The sequence below is a fragment of the Mustela nigripes genome, chromosome 1 (genome assembly GCF_022355385.1).
Source record: "Mustela nigripes isolate SB6536 chromosome 1, MUSNIG.SB6536, whole genome shotgun sequence".
Classification (NCBI taxonomy): Eukaryota; Metazoa; Chordata; class Mammalia; order Carnivora; family Mustelidae; genus Mustela; species Mustela nigripes.
In genome coordinates, this window is record NC_081557.1 from 4,769,163 (window position 1) to 4,793,054 (window position 23,892).

Here is a 23,892-nt window from a genome sequence, read left to right on the forward strand (position 1 = left end):
CCAGGAGGATGAGCAGGAGAGGATGACTCTGGTGTGGGACGTGGTAAGGGGAAGGCACCCAGGGCCAGCCACTGGGGGGACAGGAAGGTGCTCAGAACTCCCAAGAAGGCCTGAGGGGAGAAAGACTGACACCGCCCAAAGGAGGAGACAGGAGCTTGGGATGAATGACTCATTTATTATTAAACTCCAAAATGTAATCCCCACAGTGATGTCCGGAGGTGCTGGTTGTGAAGGGGGGTGGCTCAGAAGTGTCCACACCTGCTGGCCTCCCCCAGGACTCAGGTGGCTAGTGTGGGTACCGGGGGCAGGTTACCGCATAGTCTTCCAGGCTCCCTCGCCTTGGTCCGTCCTAGTTGGGGTCAGCTGAGGGAAGCTGGAAGGCAGCAGGCTGAGGGCTCCCAGAGAGAAGGCCCAGGAGGGACAGGGCATGCCCTGGTCTGGGCTGTGGTCTTTTCCCCCCCGGGTGTGTGCACCAGGCCACATCTGCCCTAGCCGCAGGCGGCAGGGGCAGCAGACTCACAGGTGTGAGCTGGGCTCAGAGCAGGGTACAGCTGCAGCTGCGACCCTCCATGGCCACCAGCAGCATCCTCAAGTTGCGAGGCGAGTAGGGCGGGTAGCGGATGGAGTAGATCTTCTCCAGCCCAGGGTGGCGCAGCAGGCAGGCGCGGTGGTGGGAGAAGGTGTCGAAGGAGAACTTGCCATGGTAGCTGCCCATCCCACTGGCACCTGCAGGGCGACATGGGACACGCCAGTCAGCCCCGCAGCGGCCAGCGGGAGGCTGTCAGACACACCTAGGCTCTGCCGGTCGGTCACACGCAGTAGGACCTTGGTTTCCCCGTCTGCGAAATGGGCCGTCTGTGTGATATGGGGTAGCCATGATCCTCTCTGATCCCACCACTTCTTCACTGGCATGGGAGAGCCAGAGATGGGCACCTGCCCACACTAGGCACCCAAGCCACTGTCCAGAGGGCCTGGCAAATTGTCCGGGGGTGGGGGTGGACTGAGTGTGGACGCCGGGTCTGTGTGGGCCTCCAGGACCAGGCACCACTGCTGGCCCCCGTACCAGAACCCCAAATGGTGTCCTTATGGGTCCCCATCCATATGTACATGCAGGGGCAGGTCTGGAAGGTTTTTGCAGGATGGAGGCAGGGGTGCCCTCAGGCCAGTAACAGCGAGAGAAGGCGGGGCTCTGCCAGCACTTACCCACTCCTCCGAAAGGCAAGCTGGCGAGGGTCATGTGCATGAAACCATCGTTCCCGCAGAAGCCCCCGCTGCTGGTCTGGGCTAGTACTCGCTTGACCACCTGGTGGGGAGGGGAACAGCCATGAGGCCCTGTGGCGGGGCAGCCAGAGGCCAGCCCGCAGGACCCCGCAGGGTGGAAGAGTCTGGCCACCCTGGGAGTGTCACAGGTGGGGAGGTGTGGTTGTGTCGAAGCCTGCCCCCGAGCCCCCAAGTCTGGACATGTTTCCGGTGCAGCTGCTCGAGCGTGGCCCTTGCAAGGGGGCTGGTGACACAGACGCAGGGCCAAGAGGGAGACAGGAAGCTCAGCGGTCCCCTGGGGACCTGGAGAGTTCAAGGTGAAATGCCAGGTAGTCAGGGAAGCGTCCCGAGGGAGGGACGTGATGCCACTGCTGCCTCTCAGGGGAAGGGGTCCCCCCAGGCAGAGTGAAGGGCAGGTGCAGAGACCCAGGGGCTGGGCTGTGCAGTGTGCAGCACAGGGAGGACCTTGAGATGGGGTGATGAAGCCAGGTGTGCATTTTAGGAACATGAACGTGGCCCTTGCTTTACTTAAAGAAGCCCCTTTCTCTCTCTCTCTCTCTCTCTCTCTTTTTTTTTTTTTTTTTTAGATTTTATTTATTTATTTGACAGAGGCACTGAGAGAGAGAACACAAGCAGGGGGAGTGGGAGAGGGAGGAGCAGGCGCCCAATGCGGGGCTCGATCCCAGGACCCCGGGATCATGACCTGAGCTGAAGGCATACGCTTAAGGACTGAGCCACTCAGGTGCCCCAAGAAGCCCTTTTCTCTTTAACCTATAGGTTTATTGGAAGAATGAGGGGAAATGATCAGTAAACACTATAGTCATTGCCAGAAAACTCGGCTATATTTAGTTATGACATGTGATCCTGAGCTAACGGCTGGTCTGCGTGGTGAGAGGGAACCGCCCCATCACAGGGCTCAGAAATCACGTGGAGGTGGGTAATGATAGTGACACAAGAGGGAGCAGGTTGTCACTGTGTTGGGGGCGGCCATGGGTCCCCAGGGCCAGTCAGTGCTGGGCGTTGAGAAAATTGACCCCTTTCCAAAAAACCCGGATTGTCAATTTTCTGAAGTTACTATTATCCAGATAGAGCAAGGCTCCTTGGAGGAATGACTGACTCGGGCTGGGCCAGGGAAACACGGGATGAGCCGAAGCAGCTCGTGAACCCTGAAAGGAAGGAAGTGGTTGGAAAACAAAAGGATGGGGGGGGGGGACACACTGAAGGACACAGCAGCTCCCAGTGCCCGAAGAGGGACAGCCTGAGCAAGGACAGAAGGCAGTGTTGCATTGTGACCTGGAGAATGAAACAGGTGCACGGGAGTCCCTGCTGATAGAAGTGATTCAAGAGCCAAATCGTTCTTACGGATTCCAGGGGATGGAAGTAGGTGTCCGCCTTCAGCAGGTGGCGCTCAATCCCATGGAAGGGGGGCTCGACTTCGAGACTTACTCTCAAAGAAGGGGTCGGTCTCTTGGTGGAGACCCCTGGCAGCCGAGACCTTGGCCTCACCAGTGATGTGTGGATCCCTATCCCTGATAGGAGCTCGGAGGCCAGCCCTCGCCTCCGTGGTAATCTTTTATGAGACAAACACCAGACCACCGAGGTTGGGGACATGCTGCATGGGACCTGGTCAGCGCCTCTCAAGCTGAGCCGCGGTGACAGACAAGAGGATCCCCAACTAAGGCAATGTAGGGCTCTCGCTGGGCTCTTTGGGCTGAAAGAAAAATGTGAAGCTCAAATCGAATTTGGAGTGTTGTTAACAGTAACCGACCAAGCACCATCTCTTCGTTTTGTTGAACACAAGGGCCCTTAAATGGGGGAAACTGGTAGCGGGTTATATTGGGACTCCCTGGACTATCTCTGTCTTCTGTAAAGTAAAAAATTATTCCAAAATAAAGAGTTTACTGAAAACATACTGCGTGGGCACCTGCGTGGCTCAGTCGGTTAAGCGTCTGCCTTTGGTTCAGATCATGATCCCAGGGTTCTGGGATTGAGCCCTGCATCGGGGCTCCTGCTGAGCAGGGAGCCTGCTTCCCCTCTCCCTCTGCCCCTCCCCCTTGTTCATGCTCTCTCTCTTCAAATAAATAAATAAAATCTTAAAAAAAGAAAAAACCCACACTGTCCAATCTCCGAGGGATCTCATTAAGAGCTGTGTGAGAGAGGAAGGTGTGCCCTGAGCTGTAGACGCCTGCCCTTTGCCCTTGAGGCTCCCAGGATGCCCCCAGGGGCTGAGCAGGGCAGGGGGCTGGGGTTCACCGTCCCTCCTGTGTGTTCTGGTCCTTCATTCTCCCCTAGTCATTCCACGCCATTCCGTGTGTGCCCAGTACTGGAAGGGGACATTTGACAGCCAGCAGAGATGATGAGGAAGACAGAGCGGGGTGCTGATGGAGCCGTGGACATGAACCCTGGAGACTGTTGCTTAGGTTGGGGGCAGAAAGGACAGTGACAGAACCAAGAGTGCCCCACCCTGGAATTTCTGTGACTGCTCCAGAGAAGCAGGACACCCAACCCTCCCTCCAGGCCCCTTGGTCCCCTCCAGTCCTGGAGCCATCTCCCCTTCTGCTGTCACCAGTCCGCCGTCCACTGTGGCCCCTGACCCCATCTCTGTCCAGCCCCCCCTGCCTGGGCCCCCCACCCAGGGCCCCCTGGGGCCCCCACCTGGTTGCTGTTGGAGAAGGCATACAGGGCCAGGGGCTTCTCCCGACGGTTGATGAAGTCGATGGCCTCGTCCAGGCTCCTCACGTTCATGATGGGCAGGATGGGGCCGAAGATCTCCTCCTGCATCACCGGCTCCGTCTCCTGCACGTCCACCAGCACCGTGGGGGCTGCGGGCACAAGGGACCCCTCAGCGCTGGGGCGAGACGGGGGTGGGGGTGGGCCACGGGCCGGCCTCAGGGGCCTTGCGGGGAAGGGGGGGCCACCACCCGCGGCCCCCAGGAAGGACGGCGAGGGGTTGTCCAGCCCGGGCGGGGGCCGAGGTGGAGCAGAGGTGGCGGAGGCAGGAGTCCAGGCTGGGCTGGATCGCGGGGCCCTGGGAGCCTCGAGGCGGGGCGGGGCGACGAGGGGGCGGGGCGGGGCTACTGGGTGTCGAGGGCGGGGCCCGGGCTCGCGGCCCAGGCTCCAGGCCCACGCGCGACCCGCGTCCTGTCCTGGGAGGGCCTCCGCCCGGCGACCGCGCGGCGACAGGACGCGCTCACCGATGTAGCGCTCGCTCTCGTCGCTCTGGCCGCCGATGGCCACGCGGCCGCAGCCCAGCAGGCCCCGGAGCCGCCGGAAGTGCTTGTCGCTGATGATGCGGCCCAGGCTCGGGCAGCTCTGGGGGTCGTCGCCGTAGAAGCGGGTGATGGCGCTCTGCAGGGCGGGCAGCAGCCGCTCCTGCGTGTCCGGGCTGCACAGGACGTAGTCGGGGGCCACGCAGGTCTGGCCGCTGTTGAAGTAGCGGAAAAAGGCCACGCGGTTGGCCACGGTCTGGGGGTCGCAGTCGTCGTCCACGTAGCAGGGGTTCTTGCCCCCCAGCTCCAGCGTGACGGGTGTCAGGTGCTTGGCGGCGGCAGCCATGACGATCCTGCCCACACGGGGGCTCCCTGGGCAGTGGAAAGAAACCAGGGTGACCCTCAGTCACCTCAGCCAGGTGAGATGGCCTCCGCTTGTGGGCTGAGACCCCTGGCGGGGGAGTTCAGGCCCTGGCCTGACCTCCCTGGAGAGGTGGTGGAGTTGGAGGATGCCAGCCCTCCCCTGGCCCTCCCCTGCCGGTGTCTGCACCAGCACCTTGCTTACAGCCTCGGCCAGCCCAGCCCAGCCACGGGGGATCCATGGAGGGGTCTGCACAGAGCACAGGCCAGGTCCCTGGCTCCCTCTCCTGACCTGCCTTGTTAGAAATTCAGGAGCCCCTTGCCCTGCTTCTGATCCCCGGCTCCCTCTGCCAGTGATTTTTTTTTTTTTTTTAAGATTTATTTATTTACTTGACAGAGAGAGACACAGCAAAAAAGGGAACACAGGTGGGGGGGCAGAGGGAGAGGGAGAAGCAGGCCCCACTGAGCAGGGAGCCTGATGTGGGGCTTGATCCCAGGACTCTGGGATCATGACCTCAGTGGAAGGCAGATGCTTAACGACTGAGCCAGCCAGGTGCCCCCCTGCCAGTGACTCTTGCCGGCCTGCCCCGCTCCATCCCCCCTACCTCTCCCGTCTCCAGAACTGGCAGAGACTGCTCTGGTCCAAAGCCAGAGTCCAGCTCCAAGGGCTGCCGTTTGGGTCTTTCTCTCTGACGTAACCTGGCGGCTACACCACCCTAACCACCCCCCCTTCCCTCTGCTCCCGGCCTTTGGCTGAAGTGGCCACCTGCCCAGCTCCAGGGTCCCACAGTCCCCTCCATCCCACCTCCCCCTCACCGAAAGTTCCCTGTATCCAAGATGTCCCTGCCCATGCCTGGCCCAGGGTCCTGTGCTGCCATTTTTGCTGGGATGGCCCTCTCCGGCCACCACCTGGGAGCCTGATGTCCCTGCTCTAGCCTGGCCCAGCTTCCCTGCCCTTTCCCCCCGGCCCACCCTGCTCCAGTCCCCCCCACATCCCCTCACCTGTCCTCACCTCCCTCGGGTCCTCCTGTCTTTCAGAAACATCTCCTTGTCTATGAGGCTCCCCTTGTCTGTTGAATCCTATCACGCTTCCCTGCCAGAGTCCCTTCCAAGGGCCCGCTGTTCAATTCTCTGTCCCCTGTCCCCTTGTTATAGCATGAGCTCCCCCGGCAGGGAGGCTCTGTCTCCTCAGCCCTCGCTTTATCGCAAGGCTAGGACGGCGTCTGGACAGGGCATGTTCCCTCAGAAAACAGCGAGCAAGTGAATGGATGCTTCGCCTGGCCACGGGCTGTGACAAAGCCTTCCACAAGTTCACATACCCTCAAGACAGATCTGTGACTGTCGTCAGACAAGGACAGTCCTGCAGGAGTCAGGGACTCATGGCAGACTAGGTCCTGGTCAGTCTCCCAGCCTCTGCGCAGGCTGCCCGGGTTCCTGGCCCGAGTCAAAGGCCCAAAGCCCGTCAAGGTGCCAGGTGTGATGGTGGAAGGCGGACCACCCCTCCCCGTGTTCCCCCCACCCTCCAGCCACCAGGAATCTACAGGACCAGCTGAGGACTCCGCCCCCTGCTTCTGTAGCAGGCTCCCTGGCCGCCAAGCTGGGGGCCCATGGGCCCTGTCCTGGGCTTGTGGCAGGGTTTGTGGGGAGAAAGGCAGAGACCAAACTCCCCCTGCTCTGGCGTGGACAAGGTGTACAGGCACGAGGCCAGTGAGCAGGAGGCCCCCGAAGCGGCTCTCCGCCCCGTCTGCTTTCTCTCTCCTCCAGAACCTCGGCCAGGGAACACGGCTCCCTGCCTCTCTGGCTCTGTGACCCTTATGGGACCCCCCACACACACACCCCGATCCTGTCACCTGAAGCCAGGTGGTGTCTGGGCCTCATGGGCACGTGCCAGGGAGATGGCAGAGGACCACAGAAAGCGATTCTCACTGAGGGCCTGGGAGGAAAATCCAGCCTCCCCAATCCTGGTCCCCGAAGTGACCCCAGCTGGGTGCCATGGCTCGTCATTACCTTGTCCTCCAAAGCCTCATCTGTCCAGCCCGCCACAGGGCCCTGGGTCAGTAGGATCATGTATAAGGTCCTGAGACCAGTGGGTGGTCTATAAGGTCTCCAGGGGGGAGCCTGTCACAGTGGGAGCTCGGCACGGGCAGAGGCTGTCATCCACGAGACCGTGACCAGGGAAGGGGCCTGGAGGGTCCCAGGGGCCAGGGCTGCTCCCCAGCCTGCTCAAGGAGCACAGAGCAAGCTTGTCCTGGAGCCAGCCTGCTTCCTTCCTGGCTGTCTGTGCGCATGGGTCCCTTGGCCTCTCCCAGGGTTGGGGACAAGCACCCTGAGGGGGTGGCTGCGCTCGACCATCCCCATGCGGAGCCCCCCAAGCCCTGCATGCCGCGGGCACCCTGGCCTCACCCGTGAAGAAGATGTAGTCGAACTTGTGCTCCAGCAGCTGCCCGGTCTCCTGGGGCCCTCCTAGCACCACGGCAAAGCAGCTCTGCAAGGCAGGGTGGCAGACGGCTCCCTCTGGGACCCCAGCCTGGGGAACGCAGGGGGCTACCTCCCTGTGTGCCTGCCCCCGCTGGACCTGACCCACAGATTCCAGGGACCTAGATGGGCCAGATGGGAGCAGGGAGCTGCCCGGTGTCCCCCGCAGTCCCAGCCCGGAAGGTGTGAGGTTAGGGCCTGGCTGGGGTTGAGGGGTGCACAGGCGGCAGGCAGGGTGGGGGTGTGGTCAGGGCTGCCCAGAAGACAGGCTCCGGCAGGCTCCGGAAGACAGAAGGCAGGTTCCGGGGCCACGGTCCCGAGAGCACAGCTGGACGCAGTGGCTCTCTGTTTCACTCGATGGCAGCAAAGAGGGCAGCGACCCAGCCATAGCTGCACACCCCAAAGGAGGCAGGACGGAGGCTGGAACTCAGGTCCTGCGGAACCCCAGTGCAGCTGCTGGGCCCACTCCATGCCCGGCTCACCTGGTCCAGGTATCGGGGCAGGACCTCAGCCAGGACCTTCTCTGTGCTCCTGCTGAACTCCGAAGGCTTCAGCACCACGCAGTTCCCTGCGGGGCGGGGCAGGGGCAGCGCTGGGAGAGGGCCGGCCTCTCCCGCCTCCACTCAGCCCCTGCCCCTGATGCCCGGCCTCGCTCTGCTCTCAGGAGAAGCATCTGGCTGAGAGGTGACTGACAGGCCCGAGGCCCCACCACCCTGGGATGCTGGGCCAGGTGGGAACTGGCTTTTCTTAGCCCCTCGTGGCCAGCTCCCCGCTCACAGGCTCTGTGGGCCACCAGGGGGCCTGAGGGTGGGGACAGCGGGCAGCGGGAAGGGCCAAACTGCTCTTACCTGCAGCGAGGGCACCCACCAGGGGCACCAGGGTCAGGTTCACCGGGTAGTTCCAGGGGGCGATGATGAGCACCAGGCCGAAGGGCTCCTTCCGGATGAAGGCCGAGTCCAGCTGCGTGGCCTGGGCCCCAGGGCCAGGGTGGTGGTGAGTGGTGGGGCCTTGAGACTCCCAGGCCCTCTGTGCCACCCTCCAGTGGGCGAGGCTGTCCGTGTGCCCTCTCCCTCCCCGGGGCCAGCTCACCAGATTCTTGGGCACTTTCTCATCCTTCATCCAGGATCTCAGATTCCTGAGGGCCAAGTCAATCTCGCTCTCGCTGATTCTGATCTCAGACACCTCTGCCTCGAAGGTTGACTGCAGGGGAGAGACAGCAGCAGGGTTCGGGCTGGGGGACCCCAGTGGGCTCCTTCATTCACGCACTCCGTGTTCAATGAGGGCTTCCAGCCCTCGGGAGTCCCTCCTGTGCTAGGAATGCAGCAGGGAGAGACAGCACTGGGCCCAGAGAGCCTGCCCCACAGAGCGGACGTCGGAGGGGGACAGCCGCTGTGACACAGAGAACACCGATGTGACCAGAGCCATGGGAGTGAAACAGGGGATAGGGAACAGAGACTGCTGGAGTGTGTGGTGTGCGCGCATTGTGTGTGTGTGTGTGTGTGTGCGTGTGTGTGTGTGTGTGTGTTGGGGGCTGTGCACGGGCACACGCACGTGAGTGCATGGGCGTCCGTGAATGCGTGTGTGCGCACCTGTGTGTGCTCATGTATGTGTGTGTGTGTACTCTGCTTTATACAAGATTATCAGTGCCGGCCTTGGGATGAGGTGACCTTTGAGCGGTGAGAACTGGGAGGGGGTGAGCCCGTGGATACGTGGAGACAGAAAATTCCAGGCTCTGAGGTGGGCGCCGGCTTGCTGTGTTCCCAGTTAGCAAGAAGCAGACTGGGTGAGGTGATGGCACCAGGCTGCAGGGGTGAGGACTGTCGAGGAGAGAACCCTGGTTTCATAGGTTCATGGGAAAACAGATGGTTCCAGAAACTGCTGACAAGGAAGCCTGGGCCTCAACTGGCTACAGTCCCGGGGCATCACAGTTAAGGGCAGGTTTGTGGACACTGAGAAAGGGAGCAGGCATCACCAGGAAGCCACATCCTCAAGGTAAGTCCTTGTGGACACACTTTGCTGTCCCCAAGGGATGACCCTAGATGCCCTGAGGCACTAGTCTCAAAGTCCATGACTGCTCTGGGGACAGGGCGGACACTTGGCAGCGTGCCTGTAAGTCAGGAGCTACCCAAGGAAGCTACTGAAGGACCCCGGCTCCGCTGGCCCCGGGGTCTCTATCGTGACTTGGGTGGAACCTGCAGGCCCACTGCAAGGGTGGCACCTCACCCGGCGGCAAAGAGGCATAGGCCTGGCCGTGAGGAGTTCCAGGCGTTGAGGGGCCAGGGGAGCCTGGGGGTGGGTCTGGACACCGTGGCCTTGGTGGCAGGTGCAGAGGACATTTTGTCCAGAGAAGGACCCCCTGGGGCACGAGCAGCCAAGTGGTTGGGCCCTGTCGGCTGAGGCAGTGGGAGGTTGTCCGGAAGCAAATGCATTGCTGGGCTGCTACTGAAATTGGGAGGAGCCGAGCCCTCAGGCCTGCAGGTTTGGAGAGAGGCCAATGACGCCCAACCTTCTGAGTGAAACTGAACTCATCTGTGGTGCACGAGGCACTACATGGTGTGACCCGCCTCCCTGGATCTATCTTTTGTACATCTCTTCATCTCTCACTCCCCTCCAGGTATGCTGGCCTCTTTGCTGCTCCTCAAGCACAGAGGCCGCCTGCCTCAGGGCCTTTGCACATGCTGTGCCTGCTGCCATTTTCTCCAAAGTTCTTCCTCCAAAGTTCTCCCTCCCGCAGGTCTCCTCAGAGAAACTGCCCCTGACTCCCACATGTAAAACACCGCCCTGCTCCTGGTTCGCGCTCTTGCCCCTCTCACCCCGGGAGTGTCTCTCCATGGCACTTGAAACCATCCAATATACTATACAATTAGTTCTTTACTGTTGTTTTGTGCCACTCTCCGGAAGGCCAGCTCCCTGGGCACAAGGATTTTGGTTCACTTTCTGTTGTACCCCGTTGGCCTAGAACAGGAGACCCGGAACATGGTAGGTGCTCAGTACGGCGTTGTGGGGCAGAGGGTAAATGCGCGGACAGACGCTGCGGAAGAGGCGAAGAGGCCGTGCGGGCACAGGGAAGGGAGTGGGGTTTGCATGGCCTTAGTCCCTGCTCAGGGAGGAAGCTGCGGGCCCCCATCCCGCGTGTCCCCGGCCCCCGGCCCCGCCTCCAACCCCCGGCCCCGCCCACCTTGTGCAGGTCCTGCGCCAACGCCTCCTGCAGAAGCTGCTGGTTTTCCTGCAGGAAGCGGCGGAGGCCCTTGAGCTGCGCCGCCCTGAACTCGGCGGGCCTCGTCCGCCCTGTGCTGAAGGCCTCCCGCAGCCGCCGCAGGGTGTCCGCGTAGGGGTCCATCCTGCAGGGAGGGGGCAGCGTGGGCCGGGGCTCCCCACCTTCTCGGGCATCCTCCCTGTGCCCCTGGCTGTACCTCTATGGGCTCACGGACACTCCCACAAGGACTCCCGCGTGACCCCAGAGGGCCGGGGCTGCCCCCTCTACACACGTGCGCACACACACACACACACACACACACACACACATTCTGATGGACCCCCAATCCCTTTCCCTTGGCCAGTGGGCGGGAGAGCCCTGGACCTTGGGCTGGGGGCAGGAGAGCACGCGGGGTGGGGGGTGGTGCTTGGGAGCAGCTACCCCAGAGCCCCAAAAGGTAGGCTGGCAGCCGGGGAACCTCATTTCTCCCTGCCACACGGAAATGAGCCCCAAGCCATGGCCCCCCTCCCACTCCGGTGCCCCTCATGGAGATGGGGCCGCCTTCATCCCTGCCAGGTCTGTGTGGAGTAACCAGGAAGAGTTCGGCAAGTAGAGGACAGTCCACCAACAGCTACCATCCCCGCCACTGGGGGACAACCCAGACACAGAATACGCTGCGCCTCCTGCCCCTCTCCTGGGGGCACTGCCTAGGGAAGCCAGGCTGGCTGGTGGCAGCACGGGGTGGGGGGGCGGCTGGGGGACCTGGGGGACCTGGGCGGTGGCTTCCACTGTCTCTGCCCCTCTCACCAGCCCCAGTGTTGGAGGAGCTGGAACAGTAGGCGGCAGGGGCTTGGGGGGCCCCCGATGCCTCCATGCTGTCAGCAGCCTGGGCGGGAGGTCCGGTGGGGTCCCCACAGTCCCCCGGGCTGCCACCTGTTTACTCGAAACTCATCAGAGGAGCAGGGTGACGTACTTGCTTCTTGGCCTGGTGCCCAGGACCCGTGGGGACCCTTTCCTCCTGCCCTCTCTGACTCCCTTCCCTTCAGGTCTCAGCTTGGTGAACGCCTCCTCTAGGCAGCTCGCCCTGATTACTCCTTCACATGGGGAGGGGGTTCCATCCTCTCTCCCGCTGGCCCCTCTTTGCCTCCCTGCCCGAGTTAGGTCTTGGCCTCCTTATCTGTCAGGGAGGGTAACGCTAGCGGCCACCAGCTGACAGGCTGTTTTTCAAAGAGGAGACCACGCTGTCCAGCTCTGAGCCCAGGGCCAGGTGTCAGCATGCCCAAAGCTGCCAGCTGTTGTTAAGTGGCTGCCCCACGGCCCTCAGATTTCTGGAGTGATCCATGGTCTCGAGAGCTGAGCCTGCTCCAGCCAAATAGAATGGCCCGGCCGGAAGGGAACTCTGTGCCGAGAGTCTGGCTGCAGCCCTGGGCGTGATGGGGGAGGGGCAGGCTGACCCCACAGGCCTCCTGCTCTGGTCTGGAGAACGAAGCAGTTGCCTGGGGGCACAAGACAGATCCCATGGGACCCAGAGGCAGTGCCAGCGTAGCAGAGAGGGGACATTCTCAGAGCCTTTCTCGGCCCCAGGCTTGCCCCCAGACCCCACGCGCCTCTCGGAGGAAGGGACACCGGGCAGTGCCAAGGCCCTCCCGGCCTCCAGAGCTGCCATCTGGGCTTGTCACCCCCGGCTCGGCCTCCTTCTGGCCTTATGACCTTGGGCAGGCCACTCATCTCTCTGCCTCAATTTCCTTGTCTGTAAAGTGGGAATAATAACAGCACTTGCCATCGTCCCGACAAACAAATGACATCAGGCCCCCTAAAGCCATGGCCGCGGTGCACGGGCTGGAGGTCAGCCACGGCTGGGGTCACTAAATTCCCAGCCAGCCTTTCTTTCTCTCCACCCGCTGCCACTCCTTGTTTTGTCTCGTGGGCCCCTCCGGACCCCTGCGGATGGGTGTGGAGTACAGAGTGCGCCCACCTCATCTGCCCCCCCAAGGGCTCTGTGCCTTTTCATAAGCTAGGTCTGCAGAACCCACAAAAATGTCAGGCACGTAACTGGAACAGCACACCTCTGGGTGAGGGAAGGGAGGGGAGCTCTGTGGGGGTGCTGGACGGAACATTCCAGCAGCCTCGCCTGGCAACACTGTGGCCGACTCACCCAATATTGTCCCCCACCCACCAACGTTGGTCAATCTGGACAGAGGGATCACGGGATGCCCGTTAGGGGATGGGAAGCTGGGTACCGCCCAGGTGTGCCCAGGAGCCCAGGCCACCTCCTGGGGGAGCCTGGGTCTGTGACCTCACAAAGGACACAGATGTGGGGCTTCCTGGATCGGTCTGGGCTGGGGTCTTGGAGCCCACCTCCCCCCCCGACCCCCACCCCTTGGGAACATGTGATATTGTGGAAGTTCATAAGGATGTTGAATGACATTTCCTGTGCCTGCGTGACACATTTGACCCCTACAACAGCCTGCTGAGGGCACCGTCTTCTCCCTCACAAGGAGAGGGACGTCTCGGCACAGAGAGGGCAAGGAGGTGACCCAAGACTACCCACCTTTTCTACCCTGGAAACCAGGATGCGAAGGAATCTGGAGGAACAGAGGGCTGCCCCCCCCCCCCCATCCCCCTACATGGCAGCCTGACCCCTGGGGAGAGGGGACGCCTCAGGGGTCTGGCCTGAACTGCAGATGCAGAGACAGGGAGCAGGGGCACGTGGCTGGACTTGGGCACCGCCCTTGAGGGTGAGAAGACGCACTGGTTGTACCCCGCTCTCTGCCTCTGACTCCCCATTACTCCCACTAGTCCCCGCCTTGCTTCCCCTTGGGACCTCCTCTGGCTGACTGCCAAGGTCCCAGCGGCTGGTGGGCCCAAGAGTCCGCCGCCCACTAAGGGGCCCCGGCTTCAGCCACCTGCCGTGCCGCATGTGTTCTTGACCTGTGGCTCCTGGGGCCGGTGGATGGGGTAGGAGGGGCCAAGACAGCAGAGGATGACAAGGGCCAGGCCTGTTTCCCTTGACTTGGAGGCTGGGGGAGGATGAGCCACATCCCCTTAAGGCCTTGGCCCAAGGACTCCTCTAGCTATCACGATGAGCAGGCACTTACCGCACATGCCGACCTCGGTCAGCCTGACGTGGGTGTCTGCACGGCTCCCCTGGGGGAAGCTGAGGCCCAGACAGATCGCATGGCGTCAGGGAGGGGGTAAGTCAGCTGGGCACGCCGGTCTGCTGGCTCCAAAGCATCACTTGGACTCTACTGTCCCACCCCCCGCCCTACGAGGTGGCCCGTCCTGTGATGTGCTCTCCATGGAGCGGCCCCCCCTGCTCCCCAACCAGCCTCTGTCATTCTCACTGCTTCCACGTCCTGAGCTGTCCTGGAAGCTTCCTAAGGGAACCCCCCTCCTTCTTAAAGTAGGCTCCATACCCAGTGTGGAGCCCAGCACGGGGCTTGAACTCACAGCCCTGAGATCAGAACAGGAGCTGAGATCAAGGGTTAGATGCTCAACGGACTGAGACCCCAAGAACCTCCCTAAGAACACCCCTTCGGTATGGCGTCGGGGCCTGGAGGTCTGGGCTCGAATCCCGGCAGCCTGTTTGTGAGCTAGGAGCCCCTGAGCGGGTTGCTTGGCTCCCCTGCGGCTTTCCTGCCCCATCTGAGAAATGGGGATGGTACGTAGCTGCCCCAGGGCGCTGTTGGGAGAATTCAGGCACGCAGTGTTGTGTGCGAGGCCGAGCCCTGTGAGTGCTCGGTGACCGTGGCTCTGAACGAGCGCGACTCAGACAGACTGTGAAGGACAGCTGTGCCAAGGGGGCTCCGGGGAGGAGACCTTGGGGAAGAGCCCAAGGAGAGAACTTGGCCCAGTGTGGGCACGAGGGAGGAAAAGACATCAACCTGAGAGCCATGTAGGGGTGAGAGAGATAAACAACTTGGGGCTCTGAGGGTCTGGGGGGGTCCTCGATCAGGCTGCCAGAGTGGAGGTCACAGTGCCAGCCTTGATGACCCCACAGCCCTGCTACCCCAGGGTCTCCAATCTGATCTCCCCTTGGAGCCTGAACCTGGCTTTTCATGGGCTCTCCAGAAGCTCTGGCAGAGTCCCCTCCCTACAATGGGGGCTGGGGGAACTGGAGATCAACCCTTAGCCTGTGGGAGGAGCCAACCCCACCCCAGAGAGTTCCCCGGAATGTTCCCCTGTTGCTCTGAGACCTTCTGATGATCAACCCCTCCTCCAGGCAGGGCAGAGTCTGGCTCATCCCTCTTTCCTGGATCCTGGCAGAGCCCGCTCCCAAGAACGGGATGTGCCATAGTTAGTGGGTACTCTGGCCCCAGCACCGAGCTCGCGTAGCAGCGCCCAGAAACTCTGTGTTGCCAGATGGATGCTTGCCCCGCCCCCATCCCCTGCCCCCTTCTCCCACCAGGGATGGGGGTGTATTCCCTCCTGGGGCAGCCAGGTCCAGAGCTGCGGCCCTCAGCCCCAGAAAAGATGTGCTGTGACCCCAATGAGAGGACAAAGAGAGACAAAACAAGGACAGCTGCCGGCCACCAGCCTCAGGGCCCCAGAGCCTCTCCTTAGCCCCTCCCTCTCCAGCTCTTAGGTCTGAGCAGAGGAAGTTCCTTCCCCCTTCCCCTTTCTCCCCAGGCAGGCAGAGGAGCTCCTGGAAGACAAAGCCAGCCTGTGTGTGTGGCCTCCAGTGGCCAGGCCTGCCCAGGCAGCCCCCAGCCTGGTGTCCCCGAGCAAGCCCACCAGCCTGGTCCTGGGCCCTGGCTGCTGGGGACTCATCCCCGCCTCCCTGGGACAGCGTACCTGCGGTCCTGCCAAGCTGCCCTTCCTCCTGGCCGTCCCCGCTCTGCCCCAATGCCAGGTCGCTTTGAAATGTCCGAGGCTGGGCGGGCCGCTAGGGCGGGGCTGCCCTGGCCTCGTGCCTGACCTTGGCTCTGGGCCGGCTGGAAGCTGCCGGCAGAGATTTCATTACCTCTCTCTCAGGGGCATCTGGATCCTCTCCCGGACCACAGAGAAGGAGCCAGGGCCCAGAGAGGGCCAGCCCGATTCCGGGGCCACACAGCAGGTGTTCAGGGAGCTCTGAGCTGAGGGATCCAGCCCAAGGTCTCACCAGACCCAGGCCCAGCTTGGAGGAGGACAGCCCGGGGCTGTGGGCCTGGGAATTACGACGCCGCGGGGTGGCGTCCAATTGCCTGGAGTAGCAGGGAAGCCCTGCCCCGACACCACCGCCCTCCCACCCCCCACGCCCCTGGGAGCCTTGGTTTTCCAGGTGCAAAATGAAGAGCAGGGATCCAGAGAGGGCTGGAGCCTGGAAAGACAGTGTCAGGGCCCAGCCCGCGGACCCCTCCGTTCCGGAGCTCTCCCCGCAGCTATGTCCATCGATGCCACCTCACCCAGGACCCCCTCTCAGAACAGGTCACCCTGCACCCTGCCATTTCACCAGGAGAAAACAGGAACCCCAGAGAGGCGACCGGACTTGACCCCACAGGGCACGGACGGCGGGGCTGGGGCGCACACCGGAAGCTGGTCGCTCTGGGTGGTCGCTCTGGGGCGGAGGGGCCGCGACCGTCCGGAGAGGTCCCCGCCCACCTCTGAAGGTAGCGTTCCACCCTCTGCCCTCTAGGACAGCTGTCATGGTAAGTGTCCCCACGGTGGTTCCTCTGAGCTTGCTCCTCTGGGGCCTGAGCTGTGCCAAGGGGGCCTTCCTCTGTCTTAGCGGGGCCCCCGCCCCACGCACACCTGCGCCACAAAAGGGGCTGGTTCCCGAGCAGCCGCTGGTGTCAGACAGGCAGGTGATCAGGTTACAGGTACGGGGCAGAGCATCCCTTGTGCCCTCGTCCCGTGCCAGCCACCCTGGGCCCACCACTACCCCTCTGTCTTGGTGCCCCGGGTGTCTGCCTGGTATCCTGGCCTGGGGCCTCTGGGCCACCCCGGCACCTGGGAGATGCTTCTCGCCGCCCCGGCCCTCCCGCGGCCCCTGCCTACCTGAGGGGCAGGAGAGGTCTCCTGGCCCACACCTGCTCTGGCTCCCCTGGAGGCTTCAGCCTGCTGGGACAGGGGGAAGGGGCTGCAGAGGCCCCCTTCCTCCCCGTGGGATGGAGCCCCCAGCCGCTGCCTGTCACGTGGTTCAGCATGTGACAGCCGTGCCCTGCTGTCTGGAGCTGAGCCAGGCGAAGGCAGTGGCGGAGCAGGCGCCAGGCGGGGCTGGGCGGGGGCCGAGCCTGACAGCGCTTAGCCGGGACCCAGGCCCAGAGAGGGGCAGCCACTGGTCTAAGGCTACACAGCCAATCAGGGGCTCACCTAGGGAGGCACTGGTGGGGAGACGGGTGTTGGAGGATCCTGAAGGGACGCTTCTGGGCCAAGGATCGCCTTGCAGGGACCCCCAGCCCCCTGCCCTGTGAACTTGCCATGAATTTCGGAACAGCCTTCGACTTCTCCAAAGAGGCCTGGCCTCCTGGCACAGGCGTGCTCCCCTGGCCTGGCAGTGAAGCTCCCCTGGTCTGACGGGGCATAGCTCTTTGGGGAGGAATAGGTGCCCTCCCCCCTCTCTGGGTTGGAGACCTCTATTGATCCTCGAAGGTTCTGGGGGCTCAGTGCAGTCTGGAGGTCATGTCCCTGTTGTGGAGAGCCGAAGATCCATGGGGGGAGGTCCGTGTGGGACCCCACCAGGAGGCACCCTTCGAGCCAGCTCTGATGGGTGACAGGCTCTGCTGAGGACCCCGGTCACCCATGTGGGGTGTGCAGACGTCGGGAGAGGGGACACAGCGGCCTCGCACCCCCACATTTGCCTCAGCCCTGTGCTTTGGCGAGTCCTCTGTGTTTTAGCTTGGAGGCTGGGATGGAATGAACTTCATTATGGTCACCTTCAGCCTCCTGGGGGTGGAGAGGTGGGTAAGGGTGGGCTGGGCTTGGGCCACAGCATCCACGGACGCCTTAACACGCTCATCGGTTCGCTCCCTCACATACTCGATGACCAAGAGCATCACGCCACCTTGCCCGCTGACAGACACTCAAACTGTGCTCCTCCGCCCACGTGCTAAGTGGCCTTGAGCAGGCCAGTGCCCCCCGCCCCCCGTCTTCTTCACCTCTCCCCTTGCGGAACGGGGCTGACTCTGGCTGCCTGTGTGTTTGGAAACATCTGGTATACAGTAGGTGCTCAGTAAGCATGAATGCCTTCCTGTCCCATTCCCGCCCTCCTGAGGGAGTAGCCACTCTGGCCTTGTCCCCAGGACCCTGTCCCCCACCTTCCTTCCTTGTCTCTTGCCTTAGAGGCAAGCCCACCCTGGCTCCTGTCCCTCCCCCACCCCCCAGCCTCCCCTCAGAGACCAGTAGGACCCATTCCAGGTGCAGAGTTAGAGGCCGGGGCGCACTCGGCACACCTTGACGAAGCGCCCATGGTGCTCCAAGCCCGCGCCAGGCACTCGAAGCAAATCCTCACGGAAGTCTGGGACGTTGCTGTTATAGCTTGTGGGAGAGACAACAGGCTCAGAGACATGCAGTGACCGGGGCAGGCACACACAGGAAGAGGGACAGAGGGGGAGTCTAGCCCAGCCAGGCTCATAGAGTGTCCAGGGTGACCTGAGCCCTTGCTTAGGAGCCCACGGGGTCACCGTCACTCCCAGGAGCCTCATCCCGCAGCTGAAAGCAGCAGGCTCCATTTCTTGGGCATTTGCTCTGCTGGGCACTGGCCGGGTTCTTGGCACATCTCCGCTTGGGGACCTCCCAACAGCTGGTGGTGACTGTCATCCCCAAGGCTTTTAGTTTTAAAAAATGGCCAAGAGTCAATTCCATGCCAGGGAAGTGGCATTAGGTGAACGAGGAAGGCCCAGGGCGGCCTTCTTTGGGACACAGTATGGGGTCACGCGATTTGCCCCACAGCATCCCAGGAGATGTTTTGGGGCATCTGAATTTCTGTCTCCTGTTTTCTGTAAGGAACATTCCAGAATGTCGTCATGAGAACAAAAAAAATCAAACCTAGTAGAGAGAAAATAATCTGAAAACTGTTGCATGGGGGCTGGTGTGGAATATGGTGGCTCATTCCTGGGGGCTCGGCAGTGAGTGAGAGCGTGAGGCCTGGACGGGGGTGGGAGGGGTGTGCTGGCCTCACTCAGTTCCCTGTCCTGGGAGGCTATGCTGGAGGCCTTTACCCGGGTCCCCCCATGCCCGCCTTAAAGGCAGTCCCAGTCTCAGGGTTCAAGGGAGGGAGTGGGGTCATCAGCCCCCCAGAGGGTCAGAGTGATCCAGGAAAAGCTGGCCCACGATCTGGGCTCTGGGGTCCTGGCAGAGCCATGCCGCCGCCCACAAACGGGCCTCCCTGTCCCTGCCCCTCTCCTCTGCCAGCACCTGAATCTAATCAGGGAGCCTCTGGCTTAAGTACCTGGAGCTCTTGTGTCCAGGAGCATTTTCCGACACATCCCAGCCCCGCATCTGGACTGAGCCGGAGGTGGTTTTCCTGCGGGGTGTCCGGGCATATCCGCAGATCTGGGGAGCCCTGGCGTGCTGCCACCGCTTCCTCCTGCCTCCCCGTGTGGGAATGCTAACAAGACCCGCGTCGCTCATTACTCAGCTTGGGACATTCGTCTGTCTGCGCATCCTCTGTGTCTTCACTTTTGGAAAAAAAAGGAAATGATATTATTTTCGCATTTAAAGGTAAATACGTTTCCTTTTTGCTTTTAATAAGGTTAGAATAATACCGTTAAGCACTGGGCGCCATAACATCAGGTTTTGAACTAAGCTAACCAGGACCTCCCCACAAAAATGTTCTGAAATGAATTCATTTTAAATAAAGCAATTTAAAATTTAAAGTTACTGGGGTGCCTGGGTGGCTCAGTCCGTTGAGCATTTGACTCTTGGCTTTGGCTCAGGTCTTGGTCTCGAGGTCACGGGATGGAGCCCCGTGTTGGGCTCCCCGCTCAGTGCGGAGTCTGCTTGGGAGTCTCTCTCCCTCTGCCCCTCCTGCTCATTCTCTTTCTCTCTCTCAAATAAATAAATCTTTAAAAAATAATAAAATTAAATTGAAAGTCACCAACAGTCCACAGAAAGAGTCCATGTGTACAAGGATTTTTTTTTAAAGAGAAAGAGAGAGGGAGTGCCTGTGCTGGCGTCAGTAGGGGGAGGTGTAGAGGGTGGGGAGGTAGGGAGGCGGGGCAGAGGGAGAGGGAGAAGCAGATTCCCCACTGAGCAGGGAGCCTGACATTGGGCTCCATCCCAGGACCCCGGGTCATGACCGAGCTGAAGGCAGACGCCCAACCGACTGAACCACTTGGTTCACAAGGACTTTAATTAAGTAACTCTGGGACCCTAAGCTGTACCGTAACCTCTTTTATGGGCCTGAACTGAGACCCAGAGAAAGGCTGCACTCTCATGGGAAGTCAGCATCTAGGACGCTGCTGGGCAAGAACTCGAGTCACACTGTGGGAGGTTCTGGGACACAGGGGTGCTCATATTTCCCCTACGGAGGGCAGAGCACGGGCTCTCTGGAACAACATGTCTGTTCCCTGGCCACCTTCTCTTTGCTTTCTGGTTGCTTCTTCAAACATGCTGCTTGATTTCCTCTTGGGGACCTTCTGGTGGGAGATTTAAACAAAACAAAACAAAACCCAGTAAGTTCTGAGTTGGCCTGAGACAGTGGCTGTTCGGCAAGCCTTGTCCTCCCCACCGCCTGGAGAGCAGAAAAGCCCACCTTAGGGACCTTTACCCTTGGATCAAACACACGCACTCAGGGCGTGGGAATGCCTCCTACCGCCTGTGAGCTTCTCCCCCTGCCATGCGGGGCCCCAGCAGATGGTGGGCTCTCCGGCCAGAGCGTCGAGAGGCTGCGTCTCAGAGCCTCTTGGTGCCTTCAGAAGTCACCCATCTTCCCTGTCTCCATTCAGAAGACTTGTGGGCCTGCCCTCTTCCTGATGTCGGGACAGCTAACCCCCTCCCGCCCTGTCTCTCTCCATAAGAGCCATCCGGCCTGGGGCACCTCCTCTTTCTTGCCCCTAAAGGTGTGCTCTGGTGTCCCAGATGTTCTGTTCCTCTGGCCCCCGCCACCCCGTTTTTAGCCAGTGCCCGTCCTTCTCCGCTTATTCCCTAGTAGTACGCTCCGTGACGGTGTCGTGCTGGGGTTTCCCACACTAATGCCAGAGAAGATCAGGTACCCAGCTTGGGGGACACCCTGGGGGGCTGCTCCAGGGAGAGAGGGCCCTTCCCCAGTTTCTTCCATCCTGGCTTGTCCTGGGTTCTTGGCCATCAGGGCTGGAGGAGACGTGGCTGCCGGCCAGCCCAGTGCACTTGGCCGAGTCATTTCTTTCCTTAGCGCCTCAAGGGAAAAAGGGTTCTATGGGTCACAGACCCTAGTGTCCACCCAGGCCCCGGGTTTTAGAAGGGGCAAGGGCTCATTCTTGGCAACCTCCTCACTCCCCTGCGGAGGCTCCAGACCCCCCTGCCTCCTACTCCCTGCTCCACTGAACTCAGTCCCTGAGGCCACACCGCCCACCGCAGGGAGCCATCTTCCCTCCTCCCAGCCACGTCTCCGGGTCACCCATTGAATTCTGCAGGACTGCATCCTCCTGCGGGCGTCACAGGGCCCGTGTGACCTGCCTCATGACCTCCTGGACCTCTTCACCCCTTCCCAACCTGCACTACCGCCACACCCGCGACTCAGTCATCCCCCAGAACAAGGCACCTCGGTTCTCCAACCGCAGCCTCCTGGCCGCCTAGCCTCCCGGCTCCCGCTGCATCCCTGCGGTCCGTCTCTTCCTGCCCCTGACCTTGTACTTCTGGGCACCTCGGGCATGACTCCACCTGTCTGCATCTGCCCCTGGATGTGGTCTGGAGAAAGCTGCCGCCCGAAGTCTCTGCAGATTCGTGCCCTCCACACCCCCAGCCACCTGCCTTCCCAGCAACCCTTCTGAGATGCATATGTGTCACCCATTCACTCACCCACCCACCCACCCACCCACATTTAGGGACCACCTACTAAGTGCTGGCATAGTCCTCTGCATGAGGGGAACGAACGTGGTGAGCATTTGCCAGGGATGGGGGAGGGAGAATGGGGGAAGAGACCATTAAATCACAGAAAGCCAGGAGGGAAAGTCAGAGGTGGGGGCTGTACCGGTCATCAGGGTGGCTTCTTATCCTGAGGGTGGGAAGGAAGGAGAAAGGGTCCTCCAACCAGAAGGAGCAACAAGGCAAAGTAAGGCAAGGGAGGGAAACTGGACATTTTTTTATATTGAGATATAATTGACATATGATGTGGTGTAAGTTCCAGGTGTACAACGTACTGAGTGGATACATTTATGTTGCAGTGTGATTGCCAGTAATGCTAGCTAACACCTCTGTCACATCCCGGACTTATCATTTCCTCTAGAGGTGGGAATAATGGAGACCTAGAGTCTAACCAGACTTACCGTTTATCGTCCGGTTTGGTTGTCTGTAACCCCTGCACCATGTCTTCCAGCTCCGGGACTCATTTATCTTCCAGTTGCTGGTATGTACCCTCGAACAACGCCTCTCCCATGCCCCCGCTCCTGGCCCTGGCAGCCAGCATTTCACTCTGGGTTTTGGAGTCAGTTTTGTTGCCGTCTCTAGATCCCACCTAGAAGATACTGTGAATGTGTTTCCCCCTCTGATGTATTTCCTTTAGCCTAATATCGTTGAGGTCCATCCCTGCTGTTGCAAATGGCAGAATTTCCTTTTTCTTCTCATGGCTTAAAGGTAGGTCATTGTAGGGGCACCGGGGTGGCTCAGTGGGTCAAGCCTCTGCCTTCAACTCAGGTCATGATCTCAGGGTCCTGGGATTGAGCCCTGCATCGGGTTCTCTGCTCAGCGAGGAGCCTGCTTCCCCCTCCCCCCATCTCTCTGCTTACCTCTCTGCCTACTTGTGATCTCTCTCTCTCTGTCAAATAAATAAAATCTTTAAATAGGTCATTGTAGATGTGTATACAATATCTCCATTATCCATCTACCCATTGACAGACACTTAGGTTGTTTACATATCTTAACAATCGTAAATTATACTGCAGTGGGGCTCCTGGGTGGCTCAGGTTGTTAGGCATCTGACTCTTGGTTTTGGCTCAAGGCATGATCTCAGGGTCTAGGATGGAGCCGTGTAGGCTCCTCACTCAATGGGAGTCTGCTTGGGATTTTCTCTCTCCCCCTTCCCCTTGGCCCCACTCTCTTACACACACTCTCTCTAATAAATAAGTATAAAATCTTAGGGGTTCCTGGGTGGCTCAGTCGGTTAAGTGGCTGCCTTGGGCTCGGGTCATGATCCCAGGGTCTTGGGATCGAGCCCCACATTGGGTTCCTTGATCAACAGGGAGACTGCTTCTCCCCTACCTGCCATCCCCTGCCGCTTGTGCACTCTCTCTTTTTCAAATAAATAAATTCAGTCTTAAAAAAAATAAAATCTTAAAAAAATGCTGCAGTAACATGGGGGTATAGATATATTTTTGATAACCCGCTTTAATTTCCTTTGGATATTCATCCAGGAGTGGGATTGCTAGATCACATGGTAGTTCTATCGTGAGCTTTCTGACGAAACTCTAGACTATTCTCCAAAATGGTTGGACGGGTTTACCTTCCCACCAACAGTGCATAAGGATCCCCCTCTTCTCTATATTCTCACCAACGCTTGTCACTGCCCGTCTTCTTGATTGATAGCCATTTTCACAGGTTTGTTTGTTTTTTTTTAAGATCTTATTTATTTATTTGACAGACAGAGATCACAAGTAGGCAGAGAGGCAGGCAGAGAGAGAGGAGGAAGCAGGCTCCCTCCTGAGCAGAGAGCCCGATGCAGGCTCCATCCCAGGACCCTGAGATCATGATGGGAGCGGAAGGCAGAGGCTTTAACCCACTGAGCCACCCAGGTGCCCCTATAGGTGCGGTTTTGATTTGCTTTTCTCTGATTGGTGGGTACCCTTTCATGGGTCTGTTGGCCACTGGGATGTCTTCTTTGGAGGAAAAATGACTAGTTGATTCTTCTGCCCTTTTTAAAAGCAGAGTATTCGCTTATTTGTTGTTGTTGAGTTGTATGCATTCTTTTTTTTCTTTTTTGAAGATTTTATTTACTTATTAATGAGAGACAGAGAGAAAGAGAGAGGCACGGAGAGAGACAGGCAGAGGAAGAAGCAGGCTCCCCACTTAGCCGGGAGCCCCCTATGGGACTCTGTCTGGGGACCCCAGGCTCATGGCCTGGGCCAAAGCCAGACGGTTAACCATCTGAGCCACCCAGGCGCCCCTGAATTCTTCTTCTTCTTCTTCTTCTTTTTTTTAAGACTTTATTTATTTGACAGAGAAAGAAAGAAAGAGATCATAAGTAGGCAGAGAGGCAGGCAGAGAGAGAAGGGGAAGCAGGCTCCCCGCCGAGGAGAGAGCCCAATGTGGGGCTCGATCCCAGAACCCTGAGATCATGCC

The 23,892-nt window shown here is 60.1% G+C and overlaps 1 protein-coding gene across 3 annotated transcripts; it reads right to left on the reverse strand.

The window, feature by feature from the left end:
* Window positions 1-155: 155 nt before the first annotated feature.
* Window positions 156-16,501, reverse strand: ALDH3B1 (aldehyde dehydrogenase 3 family member B1). Of its 3 annotated transcripts, none has more exons than XM_059399740.1 (10): window positions 16,477-16,501; window positions 10,483-10,645; window positions 8,394-8,504; window positions 8,153-8,273; window positions 7,787-7,872; window positions 7,233-7,314; window positions 4,455-4,841; window positions 3,916-4,082; window positions 1,204-1,303; window positions 156-726 (listed from the first exon to the last, which is right to left on the reverse strand). In XM_059399740.1, exons 2-10 carry the CDS (start codon window positions 10,642-10,644, stop codon window positions 536-538), a joined length of 1,407 nt encoding a protein of 468 aa, XP_059255723.1. In that variant the 5' UTR covers window position 10,645; window positions 16,477-16,501; the 3' UTR covers window positions 156-535. The 3 variants fall into 3 exon arrangements, with proteins under 3 accessions (XP_059255723.1, XP_059255714.1, XP_059255705.1); XM_059399731.1 differs by lacking the exon at window positions 16,477-16,501 and adding an exon at window positions 15,295-15,378; XM_059399722.1 differs by lacking the exon at window positions 16,477-16,501 and adding an exon at window positions 13,599-13,622.
* Window positions 16,502-23,892: the final 7,391 nt, after the last annotated feature.